The 24,033-nt window shown below is 40.6% G+C and overlaps 1 protein-coding gene across 16 annotated transcripts in view; it reads left to right on the top strand.

The window, feature by feature from the left end:
- Nucleotides 1-24,033, top strand: part of DMD (dystrophin) — a 2,249,390-nt gene that overhangs the window by 2,183,362 nt on the left and 41,995 nt on the right. For 9 of the 16 annotated variants that reach the window (XM_070067426.2, XM_051827673.3, XM_070067427.2 and 6 more), the window contains 6 exons: nucleotides 2,404-2,515; nucleotides 3,859-3,995; nucleotides 4,699-4,737; nucleotides 8,955-9,020; nucleotides 10,108-10,173; nucleotides 12,818-12,976. In XM_070067426.2, the coding sequence (XP_069923527.2) occupies nucleotides 2,404-2,515; nucleotides 3,859-3,995; nucleotides 4,699-4,737; nucleotides 8,955-9,020; nucleotides 10,108-10,173; nucleotides 12,818-12,976 (579 nt within the window). The remainder of the gene's footprint in view (nucleotides 1-2,403; nucleotides 2,516-3,858; nucleotides 3,996-4,698; nucleotides 4,738-8,954; nucleotides 9,021-10,107; nucleotides 10,174-12,817; nucleotides 12,977-24,033) is intronic. The other 7 variants (XM_051827675.3, XM_070067425.2, XM_051827683.3 and 4 more) reach the window with 3 other exon arrangements.

Below are 24,033 nucleotides of genomic sequence, written 5' to 3'. Positions count from 1 at the left end.
CATCATCCCTGGCACTCCTCTGGCCGCTGAGGTGTTTTGGTGGGTCTGACTCATTAGGCAGGTGTCTCCTTCCACCTTCACTCTTCAGAGCCCCATTTTTGGTTGAACAGGACTGAGCGCCTGGGTCTACAGAGCTGTTTGTGTGTCCAAGGCATACAGATGAACTGTACCACCTCCTTTCTGGAACCAAAATATTTTTACCATCTATTTCTTTTTCCATGGGCCTTTCTGTTTATAGAAACTCTCCAAGAATCAGTTCTAAAACTAAGTATTCTCTTTTTGGAGGAACCATCATGGTAGCTCAGTGTCTAATTTCCTTTGCATCACGTTTCCTCCCCTTAAGTAACAGGAATAGAATCAAGTATCCTAGAACTCACATCTTTATCTGTGAATTTCATCAAATGTTTAGCATAGTGTCCTGGTGAACTTCAAAAGGAATGAAAAGTATGCCAGTAAATGAAAGATTCATAAAGGAGCTAAAAAAAAAAGTATTTTCCTTATAAATTTAGAAATGAAAGAGAGGGGCGTACCCGCTGCCCAGTTCTACTTCTGATCCAGTTTCCTGCTAAAGCACACGTTGGGATGCAGCAGGTGATGGCTCAAGGACTTGGATCCCTGCCACCTATGTGGGACACTCTGGTTCCTGGCTTTGGCCTGGCCCAGGCCTCACTGTTTCGGCTATTTGGGAAGTGAACCAGCATATGGAAGATATTCATTCATTCTCTCTCTCTCTCTCTCTCTCTCTCTCACTCTGCCTTTCAAATAAATAAGCATTAAATAAGCATTTCTTTTAAAGTGAAAGAGATAAGACAAATTACAGATTAATATTCTTAAAATGTCATGGAAAACAATTGACTCTTAAATCTGTTTATGATAACAGGGTATTTTTTTAAATGAATTATCGTATCTTTAATCACAGCCATAAATCCTAATTCTGAAATAATGGTGTCCTTAAACAACTGGATCACCTTCAAGGTTTCCATGGTGATGAGTAGCCACAGAGTTGTAAACTAGCTGTACAGTTTACGCCTGTGCCGAATCCATGTGGAAGCTAATACCCATTTCTAGTGATACTCACATGCGCTTTGTTGCTTACTCCTTAATAACCGCTCCGAACCATTTCTATGCGATGTATTCACGGTGCTCGTTTGCCCTTGCTGTTTACAAAGCGGCTTTACAAAATCCTGTAGAGCTTGCTGAAGCCTAGATAGTCCGCAGTGAGTGGTTGGGAAGGTAAGAACAATGAGGTAGGACAATTAACATTTCCATTTCGTAGCAGAGGGCAATGGAGTGCCCAGCAACCACTTCCCTTCCTTCCTGGTTTTGGGAAGAGAAGAACGGTGCCACGGGGCTGGGAAGCGAGCAGCCACGGGGACTGCATTGCCTCGCTTGTCTTTCTCACCTTCCTTAGCTAGTCCGATGTGGATGCAAGGGAAAATTTTACAAAATAAAGAAGGAGAATGCTTTGGAAGATGCAAGAGAGCATTTTCACCTCCAATTTTTTTTCCCTTATCAAATTAGATTATTTTAGGAATCCTCTCTTCTCTTTCTTCCTTTCCCTCTCTTGAAGATGGTTGGGATCTAAAAAAGGTAGCTTCTCTTCTCACTTTCGCATATGTGACATAAGGAATGTGTTTATTTGAGTTGGCTCAGGCTCTTATCTGAGCAGGAGGAGTATGCAACAAAGCATGGAGTATTGTGAGAATAGGAGGAAATGTACTGCCTAGTATTTACGTGTTATACAGCCTTTGATCTGATCCATATTTTGTCTTTCCTTGGGGCTTCAGTAAGCACTTGGGTAGTATCAGAAGGGATTTTTGGCAGCGGGGAGGGAGGTGGTGGTGGAGAAAAGATGGTCCAGGTAGTTAATTGCAGATGAATTATGTTAGCCACTCAGAAAATGTAAGTAAACTCTCATTTTAATTGAGAGTTCTAGTTGAAGTTTCTTTTGTCCTATGAGATTGCTTTCTCCTTATAATTTAAAAAAAAAAATTGGTTCAGAAAACTTTTGTCCCCGTGGTGGGTAGGGGCATGCAGTGCATCAATCTGTCTCTCCTGGAAGTTCTTTCAAATTCAAGTATTTGGTCTTCTAAAGACTGGAAATTTGCCAATACCTTCCTACTTCATTTGAAAGAGTTCCTCCTGGAGTTTCAGTAAGAGCTGAGTTTTTCTTCCCTCCTTCCATATGTTTATAGGAAAATCTTTCTGCCAAAACGTTTCAATCCTGTAGGAGAGGCACCAGAGAAATCTGGAGATCGGAAGTTAATCACTTACCTTGTGGGACTAATGAACATTGCATTCTGTTTCTAGCATTAAGACAATGTGGTAGGTGGCTTATTAAAGAGTGTTCTTGGGCAATTTGATATGAAGAAACACATGTGTGTATTTTTTTTTCTTTATCAGGTACAGGAGTCTAAAGCACTTTAATTATGACATCTGCCAAAGCTGCTTTTTTTCTGGTCGAGTTGCAAAAGGCCATAAAATGCACTATCCCATGGTGGAATACTGCACTCCGGTAAGTTAGATGCATCCCACACGTTACAGCTGCTTCACCTGGCATGGACTGCAGCTTTGGACAGTCCTGCAGATCATGGGAAATGCTGTAATTTAGACGTTCCCCAGGTGCCTGCCACCTAAAGTGGCTCTGCATTCTAAGGTCTAGGATTTGCCCCATCCCTGGTACCAACAGCAATACCTGACACACGTGGAATTTGATAGGCACTCAGTGAATTCTGCTCTGTGAGTGAACAGGGTTTTCCTCTGCTGGAATGGGTCTAAGAAGACGTTTGCACATGTGTTTTTGCATAGCCCTAGAGAGTGTGTGAGGAGGTCTTATGACCATAGGGCATGTTGAGTGTCCGTGTGATGTGTGAGCTCCCGAAGCTTCATAACCTAGCACTTTCCATCACCTTTTGTCTCTTGTATATCTCAACACTTTTCAGTGTCTGTTGTATACTAACGCCTGCCAACTGAATGCTTGACGTTTACCTTTGAATCTATTCTGTCTGCAATAGGAATTATTACCTTTATTCCATTACAAGTAAGAGGTGGAGCCTTCTCAAATACCATTTCAGCAAAATGTTCAGTGGCTAGTCACACTTTGAAAAATCACTGGTGAAATGGCTAGGGCATAGACTTTGGGGTCAGACAGACTTGGGTAAAAATCGTATGTTCTGTCAGCTCTAGATGCTTGCTTGTCAACGTATGAGCCGTTGGCCAGCAACACAGCTGTTACCCGGCAGCTTATTGGAACTGCAGAACCTTAGGCCCAGGCTCCTGTCATTCTCAATTAAAGCTTGCCGTTTAGCAAGATTTGCAGGTGCTTCCTGTACACATCAAAGGGCGATGAGAAGTTCTGTTGGAGCATTTCTCTCATCAAAATGATCCTCCCTGGTATTTAATTATCTTTTTCACTATCCTTCCTCTTAGACAGGGAGTCAGTGATGGAGAACATATCATGCTGTGACTAGACATACTCGGTGGGTGAAACATGGTACCATTGCGGACTAAATCATTTTTAAAAGACCATAAAGTGTGGTAAAACTTCAGATCAGTTTTTGAACCTTCAGACCTCTATAACTTGGCGTTTATTGGGCTTCCTGCTAACTTGTATACCTCATTTGTTGCTCACAACAACTTGTTAAGAAACCACTCTTTTCCCCATTTGCAGCTGATTGGAGCATTGCAGAGGTAACTCACCCATGTGACTAAAAGCGAGGCCTGCTTCCAAAGTCCTTGCTCATCGTCCCCACCCTCCATTACAGAACAAGTGCCATGAGGCATAAAAAAACCTAGCATGGTCATTTGTTTTCAAAGCAGACTCTCCTAAAGCTCTTTTCACTGCAATTGTCTTTTCAGACTACATCAGGAGAAGATGTTCGTGACTTTGCCAAGGTACTAAAAAACAAATTTCGAACCAAAAGGTATTTTGCGAAGCATCCCCGAATGGGCTACCTGCCAGTGCAGACTGTCTTAGAGGGGGACAACATGGAAACGTGAGTAGTGGCCAAGGCCAGACAGACTCTCATTCGATGTATCTGAACTCCTCTCAGTTGAATACCCTCCTTCACTCCAAAATGCAAACAGTCTCTTCCCTCTCTTTAACATTACTTCAGCTGAAAGCAGAAAATCAAGCTGATGTTCAATTGCCATATCCTCATGTCTTTTGACAATCACCTTTCCCTAAAGATAAACTCTCATCCTGAGGGCGGGGCGGGGTTGGGGGGGGGCCCATTATTGCATTGATTGCTTTACAAGGCTTTTAAGAAACATGAGACTGTTTACAAATGAGTGACTCCCAATATTTCATTTTGAGTTTCTTCCCTCACAAATCAGTAGATGTGTGTCTTTTTGTATGGGTATCTGACTGTGGTCATTTCTAGCCACTTTTCTACTTGAGAGAAAATATAGTCACAGGCAGTTACTTCAAGTAAGTAGTCATGATTCTCATGATCAAACTGATGCTGTCTTCACCTTTTTAAAGCTTTCTGCTTGTTTTTTTCCATAACTCTGATGGCAGTCACACAACTGGATTTTTTTTTCCTTTTAATTCTCTTTCCACCTTTATTTGGCTGTTGCTTCCCATGGTTCACACTTAATTGGTTTGATTTGATTTGATTTATTTTGACCTTTCAGTAATTTTTTTGTGGCTGAGTTTGCTTGTGTCTCTCTTCACCACTTCATTTTTTTGTTTTGCAGTCCCGTTACTCTGATCAACTTCTGGCCGGTAGATTCTGCGTGAGTACTTTCGCTGAAGGGTGCTGCTACCACCAACACATCTGCTCGCTTGATTTTGTTTTCTTCTGTTCTTTTATTTTGTTTTAAAGATACATTGATTTCTCTTCTTTCATTTTTGATTCTTTTTCCTTCTCTTGCTAAGACTTTTTGAGTGCCATCTACTAGATCAGGAGAATCAGAATGGGCTCTTCAGGTCCTGCACCTGGTGAAATTCTAACCAGCAGAAAGCCTGGCCTGAGTCAAATTAATATCAAAGGAATTATTGGGGTTTTAGTTGCATGTCTGGGAGACATGTTTATACATTTCTTCAGTATAAGCAAAGAAGAGCCTCTTGGTTCTATGATAGCATTCTGTAACCATGTTTCTTGAGATTTCACATGCTAGGACCTTCAAAAGATAATGGTTTATTTCTTGGGGCCTGTTATAAGTGGATTTTTGAAAAATCAGAATTTTTTTTAGGATATGATACTGAGTTGATTGAATAACTTGAGTGAGGTGTGTGGACTTTTTATCAGGTTATGCCATGCTATTTTACTAATCTAGCTACATGGGCTTCTAAATTTTGAATTAAGCTCACTTTGCTCTCCTCTGCAAAACTAACTATTCAGCTCATAAACAGTTGCACATTTACACTGGGAGGAAAGTATACTCTAGGCTTTTTTAAAAATCACTATTGGTGTGTATGAATAATACTAATATTAGTTAGCAAGATTGACTTACTCATCTTACTCTTTTTAGGGCCTTTGATTTGTATATTAGCAAACACAGTGTGCCTGTTTTAAAGTTATATGTTGTTGTGTTTTTATAATAAACGTTTAATATATTGAAGTATGCCTCATTAAAATACTTAAAGTCAGATGACTCTAATATATATATATATATATATATATGGGGGAAATGACCAGTTTGTAAGAGAAAGTTATGTAAGAATTCAATTTATTTTATTGGATCTTTTAAAAATTGTTCTACCATGTAATTTAATTTAAACTAGATCCTTTTTTTGAACCCTGTAGTGATAAATGTAAACTGTTAATTCAGGTTTATGTTGAGGCTTTATTGGCCAAAAGAAAGTAGAACGCTTCCCTTTTTCTGTAAGAACTCTATTACTGTGTCCCTTCATTTTCAGATCTGGTAGCTATACATGGTGAATTATCTAATTCCTTTAATCATCATGCTTAAACAATTTGGGAAGTAATTTAGACTCAAATATGTTCCCTGCCTATTAGGCATTGTTTTCCCTAACCCAGGTAGTCCACTTGTTTATAGAAGTTAGAGGCTTTCATAAATAAGAAACTTAAAAACAATTGATATACTATAGTCCTGAGCTTGATGGGGTCCTGATAAGTAATGGATTTGCTCTGTGTTGGAATAAATTTGACCAAGTAAGAAATCCAAAAGAAAAATATGCAAAAGAATAATTTTTTAAATGCACAGATAAAGGTAGCACAAAAGTAATAGAGTAACAGTTCCTTGAAAGAAGAAGCTACATAGAAGTCAATGGAAAAAAAAATCATGAGAATCAGTTTAAAGTCACTTATTTAAAGTATAAGATGTTTGTCTCTCTTAAACTTTGAAATACCTACATGCTTTGTTAGAATACCTGAAATACACGCTCCTTTTTCGTTTCTATAAAAGGCTTGTTAGATTGTCCAGAAGTAGTGGAAGATGCTGCTTTCGAGGAGGAGAAACCCAGCAAAGTCCATGTTTTCTTTTTAATACCAGTGATGTTCTTAAAGTCTGTACTCAAAAGATTATAACTGATGCATGCAATCTACTGTAAACGTGTCCTATTCAGGCAGAGAGCCGTGTCCTAACGGGTTTTATTTTGCAAGAAGTCTATCTATCTGATGCTAACCAATCCTATGATGACGACAACATTTAATCCATTTAATATGGATCACAGGACTTGAAAGTTTCCTGAGATACAGATCTTTTGTTTTTCCTACAATATGCTTATTGGCTTGTATTTGTCAACTAATTTTAAACTAAACCTACCAAAGGCCTTTTATATTGCATGTCCATAAGTAAGACCATCAAAGAATGTTTTTTGAGCTATTCTGCTTAGAAAACTACAGGAATGAAAACCTATTAATGGAGTTTTCACAAAAGAGGAGATGATGGTGGGTGGAGTAGGTGATCATGGGTAGCAGGAAGTAATCCTTCTGGGTATCTGGTCTTGTATTTAGGACATGGCGAGCAGAAACAATATTACCACCTTCCTTTGACCGTGGTTTTGAGGGCTTTGCACTTAGTTTTGTTTCTGGACTAAGTGGTTTTGTCTTTTTGCTGATTCATGGTTTTTAAATAATTCTTCTCTGACCAGTTCTCCCGTTTGGCTCATTTACTACCTTAATAAGTGTCTCTTTTACTGCATACGTTTTAAGATTTCTGGTTATTATGAGTTCCTGTGCTTATGCATGCTGTGATAGGTGCTATGTATACTAATAAGAAAAATAACATGAAATTATCCTTGAGGCTAAGAATTAAAGCTCTGAATTAAGATTTTCTATGTAAGACTGTATTCGAGTGTTGTAGATTTACATGCTTGCCTTTCTCGGTGTAGTTATGTTCTAAAGTCTCAAGTTTTCTTTCTTCTAAACACTAACAGGGTAGAAGCTATTATAAGGGAAAAAAATATTTTCCTTAATGGTAGGCTTTTAGCTTATAAAAAATACAAAGTCAAAAGACCGATCCTTTCTAGAAGATAGTGCATATAAGCCAAATAACCCAAGTATTAAATGAAATCTAGCCACAGCATTTTTTTCAAATAATGAGTTATTTCTATATTTGAGAAAATTAGTATATTAACTTTCCAAAACTATGCAGAAGAGTCTTTGGATCTGCCTGTTAACTTGGGTGGTCATCCTTTTGATTCCTCCTAACAATTTAAATGTCTGTAATTCATTACAATTTGATTATCATTATGCTTGATCCAGATGACATTGGTTTCACATGTCAGACCTTTATCTCTCAGGAAAGACTTCCAGCTCTATAGTTACTTGCTGTGGTGTGTTGAGTTTATCTTATGATAGTGTGTCTTCATTAAGAAATGGGAAATGGCAGCACATTTCTTATGTAAGCTTAGCTGCAAGTAATGTTTTCTTTTTTTAATTGTAAGAAAAAAACAAACATTCTTGTTACCGTTAAGACCAAGTCCTTGAATGCTACTTGGACAGTGGGCTAAAGCAAAGTCCTTATTGAATGTGTTATGGTTGACTTGTGAGTTCGTGCCTCTACGTAAGGGATTTCTGTCAGGAGAGAAATGGAAGAGACCTTTTGTCCTAGTCCAAAGAAAACAAAATGCACAAGGCCAAACTGGTTTTCAGAACAAATTAATTTTTAAATCCCTAATGTTAATCCAGAGTATATTATAAAAACTTCAAGGATAATTAACAGATTGGATATGAAAGAATGAAACAGTGTTTACTAAACTTGTAGCCTGTGCAGCTAAGAAAAGGTAGGTTTTTAGATACAGAAAGCATAGACGACTCATCCTAATTCTCTCCTCTTCCCGTCTGTATTTTGGCACCATGGTATCCCTAAACAAGAAGTATTGCAGATAATTGTAACATGTTATTGAATGTGCTGATTCCTTTGTAAAACGTCACCATATAGTTTTGAGTCACTCAGTTTTGTTGTAAAAAGTGAGTGGGGACCTGCTGCTAAACTAGTAGCTGTATTCCCTCTTTACAAAATTACAGACCAAGAGAACTTGATACGTGGACCATCAAGAAGTCTCGGACCAGAGTAGCCTCTTTGAAACTAAAACTATTGACTGTTGATGTAGTAGGCAAACATCCAGTTTCCATTCATTAAAAAGGCAGTTAATAAATGGCACAGGTATAAACTGTTTACATTTTTAAACCACATAGTGCCTACACAATTTGAGAACTATAGCATATAAGAAATTACAAGGTAGGAGGACAAAATGCTCCATAGAAATCGTCTCTCCCAGCCTTTTCTGTAATCCAAACTCTGTAGAGAAAGTTTTGGTCTCTCTTTATGGCTTTTCAGAAAAAGCATAAGTATGAAAAATCACCTCTCAAACCTGAATTTAAAATACTTGCTATCTAAGCTCCAGGAACAACCAAATGTGTACATTATCCAGAGGATTAGAATCAAAGCATTCTAGACCATGTCTATTACAACTGTGTGGTGGGGTTTTTTTCTCCATTAATGGATGGTATCTGTGACTAATCACATTTTCTGCCTTATAGGCCTGCCTCGTCCCCTCAACTTTCACACGATGATACTCATTCACGCATTGAACACTATGCTAGCAGGTATGAGACTAGTTGAATGCCAGGCCAATAATTGATTGAAATAACTAACCAAGGAAAGCTAACCTCTAATAATATTAAACAGATCTTTTCTGTCTTCCCCAATCTTGTCTGATTTCTACTAATCAGCTTGCCCTCTAACGTGCATGCCATTCCACTGCATGTTGTTTTTGGACACCAGCAGGAACATTAGTCCAGAAAAACCTTTCCTAACCCTGGCCTTTAAACATTTTTGGTAGCCTTGTTATGCTTTGTATACTGAACACATTTACTAAATTGGCTTACAAATCACCTAACCTGCTTAGAAAACCACTAGACTAGACATTACTGTATGAAGAAATGATACTGTGTTACGTGGAGAATATGAAAGCGTCGGCTTTCTGTTTGTGTGTTTATTTCATGTGATAGAATGTAAAGAAGAGAATAATTAATTTTCCTAATCCCTGGACCTTTCTATCCCAACTTCTTTGTGTTTGACAGGATTTTTGTACCTAAAAGCTGAATTGCTAATTGTAAAGTATCTTATGCCTGTTAAATCTGTAAGAGTTTGGTTAACTTTTTTTAGTTTGAGAAAGACTTATTGTCTAAGGGGAAGGAGATTGTTAAAGGTAAAATTTGGTAGCAGAACATTCGGAGGGCTTACTGGGACTCTGTCCTTTATCAGTATTCTAACTGCTGGGCATGTTTACCAGTCATGGGAAGCATTCGCTATGAGAGTCTGCCATCAGGGGAAAGCCTTCATTGTCTTCAAAGCGAGGGGTAGCAGAAGGGACAGAGTGCATTTGTTGTTAGGGAAGCTTTTCTTGTGAAGACAATGCCCTGTTCTCAAGGAAAGGAAGCTCAGTCTGTGGGCCAGACAACAAAATAAAAAGCTCCTTTAGAACCTGTGTCATAAATGTAAGCTAGTACCCAGCTGTGGCCTACCACACACTGTCTCGAATGGTTAAGCCAACACACACATCCTCTAATTTGAAGGATTCCTTTCTCCTCTTGCCATGATTTACCTTTTAGTTTTCAGGAATGTTCGATTAGGTCTTGAATAGATTCTAAGAAGTCATAAGTTTTAATGAGCTTTTACGTTTTTTATCAGGCTAGCAGAAATGGAAAACAGCAATGGATCTTATCTAAATGATAGCATCTCTCCTAATGAGAGCATGTAAGTATCCCATCTCTTTTTACAAAATGTTCCTGACAATGAAATTGCTTTGAGGGATTTAGAGGTAGGACAGCACAGGTTATAGGAATTAGCATCATATTCATTTGATCTTTCAAGGAGCCATTCATTTACCTTTTTCCTTTAACTCTCAATAGGAATGAGCTCATCCAAATTCTGGCATTAGTACAGTAGCAAAAATAGTTTGCCTTATTCTCATTTAAACTTATTTAACATCATATCATTACAGAATGCAGAATCCCAAATACTTACATTAAATTCTCAATCTTTGGTCAAACCTGCCAGATAATTAAAGGGATAGAATATTAATTTTGAAGTGATGGCTAAGTAGTTTTTTCTCCAGTCATAGAGAAATGGGATCATGGTATAGCATTGCTCTTCCCATATGATAGGTTACTTGGACATATTCCTGCAGAAATCCAAAGAAGTGGATTTTAGTGATGTAGCATCTTCACAAGGTTAATAAACTGAGGGAATCTCGCTAAGGGTTTCCAGAAGAGGAGATACAAATGCTGGTCTGTGTTTCTTAGTGAGGTGATAAGCCAGCCCTGTCCAACATTAAGGAAGGAGAGAGTGATGCTGAAATGACAGAGAACACAGCCCTGGCAGGGCAGCCGAAGGTTCTCTGTAGACTAAGGGCAGTAGTCACAGTATGGAACACAGAGGAACATTTCCATGGACCAAGTAAGTGCTGACCAGGGGCTGACATGGAGGAAGCAGATTATGAAGCAGATACGAAGGAAAACAGAAGGACCTGCCAACTGAAATAATTTAGAGGGGAGGAATCTAGTCAAAGTACAGTGATGCTTTTAGCTTGGTACATTATGGATGTCTCACCGTCTTGTCATGGAGAATATAGGCAAAGGGAAGAACGGTAAATTTATTGTATGCGGTTGGTTTGGCAACCCAAAGTCATGCTCAGATAAGAAAAGGGACTTTCTAAAGAATAGGCTAAAAGAAGAACTATCAAAGTGGCATTTAATTATAACTCGTTATTGAAGACCTGAGCATAGAGCATCTCATCCGGCACATAAAGGCAATCAAGGTAATAATACAAAATCAGGGCAACACTCGGGCATTCGTGTATGGCTTGGTTACTTGACACAAACAAAATAATGACCTTTCCCTCAAACGTGTAAGTGTGATGCATTCTATTTTGTGGCTACGGGGAAAGTATTCATATTTACAATACTTTGACCGGAAATCCTGTGACCAAAGAACCAACCAGATGTAAATGGCTTGAATGATTTGGCTTCTTTGGCCCACAGAGTTTGATATTAGAAGCTCTAGCACACTCGAATTCAGTTTGTGTCTAAGTGACAATGGCTGCCATTCATTAAAATTGCCTCAGAGAATAGTAAAAAAAAAAAAAAGCTTAATTGCAACTAATGTTATAATGAAATGTGAGAAATTCTCATCATAAGATTTCAGAATATGGGAAGAGGGATAATAAATTAGATAGGTGGCAAAACTGCTTTTGTTTCATTTTTCAGCAAAGTTTAGCACATTCTGAGGGCATAAAATCTGTTTTGACTCAGTGTACAATAGTAAAAGTTATAGTAATTTTAGGAGTAGGTTTTGTGGATTGATTTTCACTTCAATATTTATTTCTAATATCCCATAATTATTTTTAGTCCGCTTTTCACATCTCAGCCAGTTATCTGGCTTGATGGACTAAGATAATTTAAAGCGGGAGCACTTTTGGCTGAATATTTGATTCTTTTCAACTTGAAGTAATTACAGAGAGGAGAATGTGAATGTTTCATCTTCACGATATGTAACCAGAAACAAAGAGCTTTGGCCTCTCATTAAGAACAGAATGAAGTTCTTAGAACTTGGAGGTAAACAGGCCTTTCGCAGCTTGGAGCCATGCATTCAGAAAGTAATTTCTCCAGTGTATTTAGGAGTTCCTACTTTCCCAGAAAGTTTGCAGCTGCCTCCCAAACCAGAAGCCATTTTGCCTCCTTTTCTCCCCCAAGATTAGTCCTTAAAACCTGCTCTCTTTTAATCACTTACCTTAAGGGCCTTTGCCCGCCCCCTCATTTTTGTTTTTCTACCTAAACAGCAATTGAATGAAGCCATCATTTATCTGCAGTGTAATTATTGCTAGCATCCTGCTCCCATGACTTTCATAGGTTAAAAGTAGTTTCCTGAAGCAAGGTTTTAAGTACATTGCCTTCCACTTAAGAAAATATTTACTCTGTTATTTTAAGGGCTGGAGTTTTTTTCATAGTATCAACAATAATGTGGGCTAATGAGCAGATTATCTTGACAGGTGTGGTAGCAAAAGCATTTTACAGCCGTTATTATGTCTTTTAATATTAACTATTGGCTAAACTGTCAACGTAGAGTCCCAGTGTTTCTGTAATTCTTTCATTTATCCATGTAAGTAGGTCAATCAGTTTCATTTGAAATTTTGAGCCAGAAACTCTTTGAACTTTTATCAATGGAATGGTAGACCACAGCCTGAGCAGTATCAAAAGGTCTTCAGAAGCAGGAAAAAAATGGTCTAATGATTTGTTAAGCACAAATAAATGTTTCTATTTTCAAATACACACCCGAGTCCCTGACCTTCAAAGCAAAATAAGGGGGGCAAAAAACCAAAACCTTTGATTTTATTTTCCAGAGATGATGAACATTTGTTAATCCAGCATTACTGCCAAAGTTTGAACCAGGACTCCCCCCTGAGCCAGCCTCGTAGTCCTGCCCAGATCTTGATTTCCTTAGAGAGTGAGGAAAGAGGGGAGCTAGAGAGAATCCTAGCAGATCTTGAGGAAGAAAACAGGTGAGTTTTCTTTCTAGCTTTGTCATTGGTATGCAGAGTGCATACACTTGCACACATAGAAAAGTGCCAGGAATCTTCGCTCAGCATCATTGTATGTCTAACTGTGTTCTAAAATAATCTGTTTAGCTCCATTTGCAGATTCTCTTTTTGCTATATGAAAGAAGAACATGAATGCAATAGTATGATTAAGAATTCGTATTTTAGGTATGAAGGAATTAACGCTGATGGTGGTATTTCATTTGTTGCATGTATATCAGAGGCCTTGGTTTTATAATTAAGAAGAAAATTTAAGAACAAAGCAGGTTACTTAATTCAATGGTGATATGATTTTTATTTTTATTATGTGTTCAGCCATGTTAACTATCTCGGCCATTTAAGAAAATTGGTTTGTTGACTTGGTCATATTCAGGAACAGATTATTTCATCTGATTTTTCATCATCAAATGCAGAATTCATTACTTCTGTTCACCATCATAGCAGACTAGTGAGATAATTCTGATTGTCAGCCCTGACCTGTCAAAGATGTTCACATAAAAGTAGTCAAAACTGCAGAAGAGGGAAAAGGCTACAGAAAATTCACAAAGGCTGCAGAGAGGACAAAAATGCAAAGAGCTGGGGTGTCGTGTGGTATCAGGAGAATGCAAATCATTGGAGTTTTGCTTTTGTATCCCTCTGATTACATCTCAGGCCTCCTCTTGTTTAAGACAGCCTTGGCGCAGGATCACTTCTCACAGTGTGCCTTCTTCAGACACATGCCACTGGGCAAGTCTGTAAGGGAGAAATTGCTCAAATTGCATCTCTTTGGTGTAGCCCAAGGCACCAGGTTCCCTTAATCAAGGCAACACAATGTGCTGAGAACTGGTACCCTCAGGGAGAGTGTCGCCTCCGCATGAAAAAGCAAACTGCCATTTATCCAGTCCTTTATGCTGCCACCGCCTGCCTTCTTACTCTTCACACATCTGACCTGTGACCATGGTTCTGTATCTGGTTGGCTTCCCATTAGTCCCTCTCCCACCCCTCCGATAGGAGTCCTCCACACTAACTCCAGTCACACGTCTTTCAGACCAAGAGAGCCGTTGTGGCATTCTGCCATCATTGTATTTCTGCATTTAGGAAAAAGCAGAAAGGAAAGAAAATCTTGCCTCTCAGCTGGACATTCAAAACCTTCCCCAAATTTGTCTTGACCTGCTCTTTCAGCTTCATCTTCTTTTGTACTCCCTGTGATCTGGCGATGCTGTTGGGCCTTGTATTTCTGAATACCTCGTGTTCTCACCCACTTTCTGGGCCAAGTTCAAACTTGCTTCTCAGCTTAGCTGCTAACCCCCAACCCTCACTGCCATATCTGACAAGAGTCCTACCCTTCCCCCATGGCCTTGCTCAGAATAACTTTCCCTGTGCAATCGCAATCCCCCTAGTTGCCTGCAGCTGGGAGTTATCTGTCTTTTCCCTGTAGTCCCAGAACACTTTGGAAGTTTTTTCCTAGAACTCCTTGACAGTTTTTGCCTTTTTATCAGTTACTGCCAGTGTCTTCCTTTAATGAGATAGTGAGTGCCTTTGGGGCAACGGCTGACTTAATGTTATCTTCAAGTCCCATATACTACATAGCACAGTATGAATATTCTATGGGATTGTGGGAAATGTTGGACATAAACATGAGCATACAGCAGGGATAGCATAAGTGTACCATCCAGGAGGTCATATTGAACATTTTGTTTTAATAGTCACTATTTGGGACTTCATGTGTAAGAAGGTTTGGAAATGAAGACTGGTAGATGAAACATTCTTCTTGATTTTACTGAGAGTCATCATTGTATCCATTTATGTTAAATCTGTCGTCGTCATAGGAGTCAAGGTCAAACAGGAAGAGAAGGTTGCGATTGACATTGTAAATGGAATTCGATGTGACTGGGGAATAATGTATGTTTTTGTAATATATGATGATTGCCATCGTGTAATAGCTCATTGGTCAAGAGCTCTATCGTTTTTGTTGTTAGCACATTCTCCCTCCATACCATGGCAACTAGGTCAAAGAGAGTTGATAAAAAGTTCTGATAACTATCCTTTATGTATCATCTTCTTCTTTTCAGAGCACTGTAATGTATTTTAGGTCATTTAATCTTCCCAGCAGCTCTGTAGAGGAGAGGTAGCCTCCTTTCTGTGAATGAGAAAATGCAGTCTCAGTGAATGAGCCCGCCCATTCTTCACAGCCAGCCGGCAGTGGGACTCCATTCACATCCAGGTTTTTTCTGACTTAAAAATAGCCGCCTCTGCCTTGAACCAGGGAATAAAAAGGAGCCATTCCGTGTAAATGTTACTTACACAGGACTGTGGCGTATTCCACGCAGTGTGTCTTAGAGTGAGGGAATATTTCGTGAGGACTAAATGTCCCTGAGTAAAACAATCTTTCTACTTGTGGTAGAGTGATAACCACTTGATGCTGAAAGATACCCAAGGACGGGATGATTTGTCCTCTGTACGAAAGGAAAAGTTTATTTGGGGATTACTGAAAGATCTAAAAATGAGCAATCTGGTGTTGATGCAAGTCTTTCGAAAAGTTGTCTTGACCATCAAGGGAAGGTAAAGGGGCTGGCGTTGCGGTGCAGTGGGTGAAAGCTGCCGCTTGCAATGCAGGTGTCCCACGTTAGAGCACTGATCTGAGTGCCAGGCGCTCCACGTGGATCCAGCGCCCTGCTAATTCACCGGGGAAGGCAGCGGACTAGAGGCTAAGGGCTCGGCCCCTGCTACCCACGTGGGAGACCCGGTAGGCATTCCTGGCTCCTGGTTTTGGCCTGGACCAGCCCTGACCGTGGCGACCATTTGGGGAGGCACCGAGTGAATGGAAGATTTCTCTCTGTCTCTCCCTCTCTCTGGCACTCTGCCTTTCAAATAAATAAATCTTTTTCAAAGGAGAGAAAAGGTCAGCATGAGCATCCTGTTTGTCTTCACTCGGCCGCATTTTCACCTCCTGCTGAAAGCCACAGACATGTGTGCAGAGGTCAGCCCCTGAAAGCAGCCTGTGTGATGCTCTTCTGTCATCTCGAAGTCCGTCCCAGGCAGCTGGAGCGTTGTACCTTTGTCTTCATGACCTTTGAATTCCATGTTGCTGAAGGAGCCTTAATTGGCCATTTCTTGTCCGTCCTCTGAGAAATCCAGGAAATCATTAGATGCCCTCCCTGTGCGCCTGCCAAGCTGGCTGTTTGCCAAGTCAGTGTTGGGTTACATCAGTGACGGATACGAGCATACTCTGAGAGAAAATGGGAAAGGATATTTAACATTGAGATTATCTCAAGGTTTCTGGATGTGAACTTGGCATATCTATGTGTGTGATGTATTCCTTTTATTCTGCAGTTATGACTTACGTACAGATAACAGGTAGCAAAGGACAGAGGTTTGGAGACCCATTCCTGACTAGATAGGTTACTGAATTTTGCCACGTATTCTTTTTTTTTTTTAAAGATTTATTGATTTTATTGGAAAGGTAGAGTTACAGAGAAAGAGGGAGAGGCAGAGAAAGAGATCATCCATCTCCTGGTTCACTTCCCAAATAGCCACAATGGCTGGAGTTGGACCAGGCTGAAGCCAGGAGCCAGGAGTTTCTTCCGAGTCTCCCACTGTGGGTAGCAGGGGACCAAGCACTTGGGCCATCTTCTGCTGCTTTCCCAGGCACATAAGCAGGGAGCTAGATTAGAAATGGAGCAGGCAGGGATCAAACCGACGCCCATACGGGACGCTGGTACTGTAGGCATGAACTGAGTCCACTATGCCACAGCGCAGAATACATCCCACCTCTCCATGATCGCATTGGGAAACTGAGGTTGGCTCTTTGAGAGGGATCTCTGGGGTATCTTATCTCTGACTTTAGAATTGCATTTTCCTGAATTGCTACATGTAGGATTCAGTAAATATTGGAATAGATTAATAACTGAATTTACATGAAGCTGAATTTATTTCAATCGTAATGCAAGAAAAGCTTTTCAAAGACTTTTTTTTCTGCTCACTTTTCAAAATGCTTCCTTTTTCTAAATTGCCTTGATGAGTCCCAAGCATTGCTTTGTCGTAAGTTTAGAATATGAAAAATTAATTTTCCAAATCTCAGGCACCATGTTTCTTCCCCACTGGTTTTTTTTTTTTTCTGATTCTAGATTTATGCCACAAAGATAAGGCTAAAGCTCTGGGCAGAGGAGAAATATGACTAGATTTTCCTGATAGTGTCTCTAATAAGTTTGGGTGACTAGCTACATTTTACTTCTGCATAATGCTCCTATCTCTCCCTCATTACCACCGATAATTCAGAGGCACGTGAACTTGGTAGGGACAAACTGGATGTTGAGAATCTTTCTCATTGTGTATCCTTAGCATTGTAAACTCAAGGTTTATTTTTTTTTCTTGCATGGGTTAAAGCCTGCAGTCTTTTGACTTTGTTTGAATCCTAAAGTTTTATTCTCTGCTAAATGAACCAGGACTTGCTCTGCAATTCAAGGTATGATCTTGGCAATAAAAAGGTAGCCTTTATGAGAGACAAAGACTCATTGTCATGCTACTACTCACATAGCACACTCATTAGATTGTTTCCAAATTTAAAAGGCAGGCAAACACTAACCTGATTCGCCATGAAGTCAAGTTAATTAAGGCTGTTAGTAGATGTTATATAACAACAGGAACTCTGGGTTCTCAGTACCTGTGCAGTACCATTCATATGTTTTATTGTTGGGCAGTTACACTGTGCAATCTAAATTGGAGTTTGCTCTTGCTACTGCTCCTTTAAATTCCTCCAATGGTTATGCAAGATGATTAATATTATAATCAAAGATTATAATATTGATTAGTATAATCAATTCTAAAAAGTAGACAGGAGGCTATGCAGAGGTTATATGCAAACAGCATGCCAGTTAATATAAGACGCTTAAGCATGCCAGATTTTGGTATCACCTGGAGATTCCAGAACCAGTTATCTATGGATACCCTGGGACCGCTCCACAAACAACAGCGTCAGAGCGAGGAATAGCGCAGGACATTTGCGGAAACTGCGCTTGTATTACTTTTCTAACGCGGCAAGCCAGGTGGACAAGGCCCAGTGAGAAAGACCATGCTGCCACTCTGAGGAGCTTATGCCTCCTCTTCTAGGATAGGGAACCACTCCAGGAAGTCAGCCAGGAGGGATGCCCTGAGATCTGTACTTCTGTCTATCCCTCTTCCGTACATACAGCTCATAAATGTGCATTTAAATTCATACAGCTGTGTGGAGGGCGATTTTTTTTAATGAGTTATTTATTTGAAAGGCAGAGTTACAGAGGCAGAGAGAGAGAGATCAAAATCTTCTTTCCGTTGGTTCACTCCCCAGACGGCTGCAATGGCAGGAGCTTTGCCGATCCAAAGCCAGGAGCCAGGAGCCACGTGGGTGCAGGGGCCCAAGCACTAGGGACATCTTCCACTGCTTTCCCAGGCCGTAGCAGAGAGCTGGATCGGAAGTGGAGCAGCCTGGACTGGAACCGGCACCCATATGGGATGCCAGCGCTTCAGGCGGCAGCTTTAGCAGCTACGCCACAGCACCAGCCCCTGGAGGGTGATTTTGAAAGGAACAAAACTTCAAGAAAAGGAAGTTAACTTGGGAGTTGCCTAGGAGTCAAGGAGAGATGATTTGGTTAGAAATGAGGAGGACAGGCTAGATTGGAATCAATTTCAGAGGAGGCGCAGAGCTGTTTGATTTGCTGGTTCCAAGGCTCTGGAGAGGGAAGCACTGATTCCCAGGTCTGGTGGGTGCTCAGTGAGATGACTGTTGTTTGCAGCTGGGGCTGGCGATTCAGGAAGACTAGCAGCAAGCCCCCTTTAATTCAGCAGTATTTCTGGGGCTCCCTTCTCAAGGGCTGTGTAAATGGCTGACAATATGTGAGAAACAGAACTTGGAAGCTGGCAGGAGAGGAGTGGGCCAGAGATACGATGTCTGGGAGTCACCGGCTCCTAGGAGGGCACTGGAACCGAAGGGACGAGTTTATCTATCTACTCAGGGAACGTGGAGAAGAAGAGTGCTGTGTTTGATGGGACTCTGGAAAACATGAACATTAAAATGTTCGTTTAATTGCTTTTAAACAGAATAACAGGATTGCTATCCAAAATCCCAAGGGTTCAAAAAGGCATATAGAGAAAAATGAGTTTGTCTCCAACCTTGGCCTTTGGCTACGGTGTTTCCAGGTCTGGAAGCTACCACCTTTATTGGTTTCTTGTGTATCCCTCTAAAGATACTCTATATGTACGTATTTGCAAGTATATCTGTGGTTGTTGAAATTGTATCATACATATTGTGAAGTGTTCACTCTTTTTAAAAAAGATCTATGTATTTGAAAGAGAGACAGAGGGGGAGACAGAACAGGGAGAGATCGTCCATCCACTGGTTTATTCCCCTAATGCCTGCAATGGCTGGGCGGGCCCAGGCCGAAGCCAGGAACCTGGAACTCTGTCTGGGTCTCCCACATGGGTACCGGAGGCCCAAATACTTGGGCTGTTTATCGCTGCTTTCCCAGGCACATTAGCAGGGAGCTGGATTGGAAGCAGGGCAGCCAGGACTAGAACCAGCACTTGAATATGGCATGCCGGTATCGCAGGTGATGGCTTAACCCTCTGCCATAACTCAGCCCCATGTGCAGTGTTTACTCTTATCTTCTCTTTTCACTTAAAAATCCAAAATTACTGTCCACAAGCTAGAAGAATGTGCTGGAAGTAGAGGGAAGACGCATTTGGGAATGCCGGGTGTATTTTCTCATAGGAGGCTGGAGGGACGGACGTTAATGATACAGGAGGAGGCATGGCCTGGAATAGAAGCTCTGAAGACAAGCGTGGTAGGTGAGGAATCTAGGATAAGGAAGGAGAGAGAGGGGAAGCTAATGTAATGAATGTTCAAATGTGCAATTGACATCATTGAACATTAATAGAAACTGATTCTGCAGCTGTTGCACTTTTTTTTTTTAACTTGGAATGGAGGATAAGAGTGTTATGAGAATTTTAATGAAACTAGACATTTTTTTTTCACTTGGCAACATGGGCCGCAAAAGGAAGGGCTTCTGAAATCTTTATTTTTAATTTTTAGAAAATTATTTGAGAGGCAGACAACAGAAAGACAGAGACCTACCATCTGAGGATTCACTCCCCAACTGCTCACAACAACCAGGGCTGGACCAGGCCAAGGTTGGGAACCAGGAACTCAATCCAGGTCTCCCACATGGTTAGTGGGTACCCAACTCTTTGATCCATCGCTGCTATCTCCCAGGGTCCACCTTGGCAGATCTGTTTTTAGAAAAAGGAAGCTAATTTGACCACATAAATCAGACAGCTGAGGTCTTTTGTGGCAAGGATACGGAAGAGCTAAAGGGCACACGCACTATGTTGGGAAAGCTGTTTACGAATTGGGTCAGCCATCTCAGCCCTACTGGGGCAGGAAGGATAGGTACCTGTGGTTGGAGTGAGGTCATGATTTGGAGGCTCAGCTTCTAAATAGCAGTCCTATATAACCAAATGCCCTTCAGTCCAGAATTGATTGAATTCTGGGAAGACTCATTCATGGTGTCTTCTTCTTGGAATTCAGTGGTTAATGCAGAGTGACAGTTTATTTCTCCATTTTTTCCTCTCTCTCTCCCCCTCTCTCTCTTATACTGCCTCATTGTACTATAGCATTACAGGTTTTTAAAGGAACAATATGGGGTTTTAGTACAAGTAGTAGATCTAATAAGATCGGAATATATGTGTTTCAGAGACTGGAATTGTCACTTTACTCCAGGATTCTGTGTAGTAGCATCCAATAGTTTAGAAACAGAATACAGCTGAACTGTTCTCTGGTGAGTAGAGACTTTGGGTGTAGGAAACTAGATGGCCACGACAACTGCTTCCTACGACCAACCCTCTGCTGATCAGCGTATTCACATCCTGCAGGTACAGCCGCCATCTCCCTGGGACAGGCTGGCTAAGGGCTGACTTTCTTAGAATCCGATTTTCCATGAAGGCCGTCATCGCCCTTTTGGCCTTTATTACCACCACCACCACCACCACCCCCCCCCACACTGCAATAGAAATGATGATGGCCGTCACTTTCTTCCATTATTTCCCATGCCTAAGGATGTACTTTTGTTCTTTTCCACAGACAGTTGTTAAATGTTGACTGGTTTTTTTAAAACTAGAGACTACAAAGATGAATAAGCCTTACTTCTTACCCTCATGGAGCTTAAAATTCAATAACCAGCCTTAAAATAGAATCCACTAATGACAGCTCCGTGTTACAAGTGCTCTATGAGCACAGAGATGAATGGAGTGTGGAGACCTTCTCAAAGGGAGGTTAAGGTTGAATACTGAATGGTGGTCCAGGCCTGATGAATACTGTCTAGCATAGACCCAAGGGAATTAGAGGGCAGTGGAATGGCAGGTGGAGACTACTGGTTCAAGGACTTTGTGTATCCTACTAAGAAGTTTGCATTTTATCAGATCAGCAGATAAATGGGAAGGTTTTTGTTTCTGTTGTGTTTTTTGAGAAGATAGAGAAAAATAATTGTAGGCAAAGAGCTAAAGGCATGCACATTTGTAGAAATACAATGGCACAAGGTCTTGAAAGCTGGCAGGGTGTGATCTAAGGACTTTTAGGCAAGTGAAGAAGGGATGGAGAAATTGGAAGGTCACTGGATGAATGAGCCAGAGAAGGAGGGAAAGGGAAGAATTGAGAACTAGGGAATTTTGAAATTTAAAAATGGGAAATGGTCATTTAAAAACAAAGAACATCATAGTGCACACATGAAAATCTACTGACTTGTAAAAGGTCAGTAACTAGAAAGAGCTACACATCAGGCATAGGGAGTTCTATTTGCCAAAGGACATTCAAATGGAAATTTGCTATACTGATTTTTTGTTTACAAAAAGAATATTTAAAAAAAAAGCCACAGCAGTAAGATTCCTGTGGTATAAATAGATCAGTGAACAGAGTAAGGATTAGCCTGGTTGAGCTTCCCTGTAGCCAGGGAGATAGGAGGAACATCAAGATTTGTCTGTCTCTTAATGTCGGATCAGAGAAGTATGCAACATCCTGAGGCAACACCATCATTTTCCTGGCTCTGTATAACAACAACAGAAGCAAATCGGCATCATTTGAGTGCTTGCCACGGACAGGAATCGATTAGTGGTACAAGTCCTATTGAATCCCTACAACAGCACTGAATGAGAGGCCCTTTCTTCCAGATTCATGGGCACAGAATAGGAAAGATAGTCCATCAAGCTTGCAAGGAATGGAGTTGGAGTCATACTCAGGCCATCCTGAACACTGAGCCAGTGTTACACTTGACATATTGCCAAGTGTCCTTATCAACATTTTTGTAACAAAAACCAAGGGAAATGTTACATGGCTGCCTCTGGTGGCCTTTGATCCTTGTGGAAAGCTTAACATTAAAGACCAAAGAAATGATGACAGTTCTTCAAGGATAAAAGTGACTATTGCCCAACGTGTGTTCTGTAGAATGCCTCTGTGATAATCTAAGAAAGACGGAAAGCTATAATTGCATTAGCATTTGCACTGAGACGTTTACAAGTAAAGAAACTTAATTAGCTTCATTTAATCCAGTGTTGCTTACACTTGACCTCAAGCCCAGTCATGATATTACATAGAACACATGTTGGTCAAGAAATCCGAGTCTGTACTAAAATTTGAGTATCAGTCAAAAAGACAGCATCATTAGCTTTCTACTGTAGCCATCGAAAAGCCTAGCCATTGTCTTTCTGGGGACATTAGGGGTAACACGTGCCTGCAGTTGAAGCCTGACTTTTTTTTGACATGGTCTAGTAGTGAAACAATAGCTCTGTCGATCTGGAGGCCAGAATGACTTAGTCTGGAAAATCCAAAGTTGGAGTATTAAACTTTTTTTTTTTTTTTGTGGAATATCCCACAGAATACTCTGGCTTTTCAGTCAAACCACCAGCAAAAATTCCTCCCAGTGACATGGCACAATGGACTTGCTGTCTGGAGTTCTTAGTAACTGGCTCAAGTGGAAGAGTGTTTGCTCGAGTCAGCAGCTTTTGCTTCTAGCACGGTTACTGGGAAATCTTTTTAAGTACTTAGCTGCAAAGGCCAGTTGTGGAGGGCTCGCCTCGATTGTGATTGAAAAGTACGATCAACAAATTTCCCCTTTTATCCTAAAATGGAGGTGCAGGTATGGCTTTCATTTCAAAGTTTAAGGTATAAATTTAAAGGGTATGCGTATCTAGTTTATGGTCCTGTGTAATGCTACTTGAGAAAGCCAATTCCTTTCCTGGCGCTGAAATTCTAGAAGATGTGTGATCATTCTATCAACCTTGTGTGGTTTGGTGCATAGCATTTTCAAATTCATAGAGCCCCTAGATGATGGAGATTTCTAGAAGAATATTGGAAAGACAGGTGTGGAGTTTTAATAATTTTTAAATATGTATTTGAAAGAGAGCTTCCGTCTGCTGATTCACTTCCTAAATGGCCACATGGCTGAGGCTGGGCCAGGCTGAAGCCAGGAGCTCAGAACTCCATCCAGGTCTCCCATATGGGTGGCAGGGGCCCAAACACTTGAGCCATCTTCTGCTGCTTTTCCAGGCCCTTAGCAGGGAGCTGAATCAGAAGTTGAGCAGCCAGGACATGAACTTTCGCCCATATGGGCTATTGGCATTGTAGGCAGTGGCTTTACTCGCTATGCCACAATGCTGACCCCAGGAGTAGAGTTTTAGAAGTTTGGATTGAGAGGAATGAGTTGAGGGGTAGGAATCTTGGTCCTAGAGGCCTGGAGAGAAGGTAAGACCTTCCTCGGAAGAAAGTTTTATTAGAAGAAGACCAAGAGCTTCCTGAAGTATTTGATTTTAGTTGGGTATGCCCAATTCCCCAGTAGTAGCCTCCTTAGAAATGGTTTCCTAGTGTGTGTCACTTATTTAAACGGATGGCTTCTGCAGATGGCTAAACTCATCTTTTTTTTTTTTTTTTTTTTTTTACTGTCTTAGTAACTAAAAGATGACCTTTTCTTGTGTCTCCAGATTTTGAGCTATTTTATGATACCACTCTGCTGTAACTATAG

The sequence above is a fragment of the Oryctolagus cuniculus genome, chromosome X (genome assembly GCF_051225735.1).
Source record: "Oryctolagus cuniculus isolate XC-2025 breed Fujian yellow rabbit chromosome X, ASM5122573v1, whole genome shotgun sequence".
NCBI lineage: Eukaryota > Metazoa > Chordata > Mammalia > Lagomorpha > Leporidae > Oryctolagus > Oryctolagus cuniculus.
Note: the sequence above shows the minus strand (reverse complement) of the source record. Positions and strands in the feature narration are given on the sequence as shown.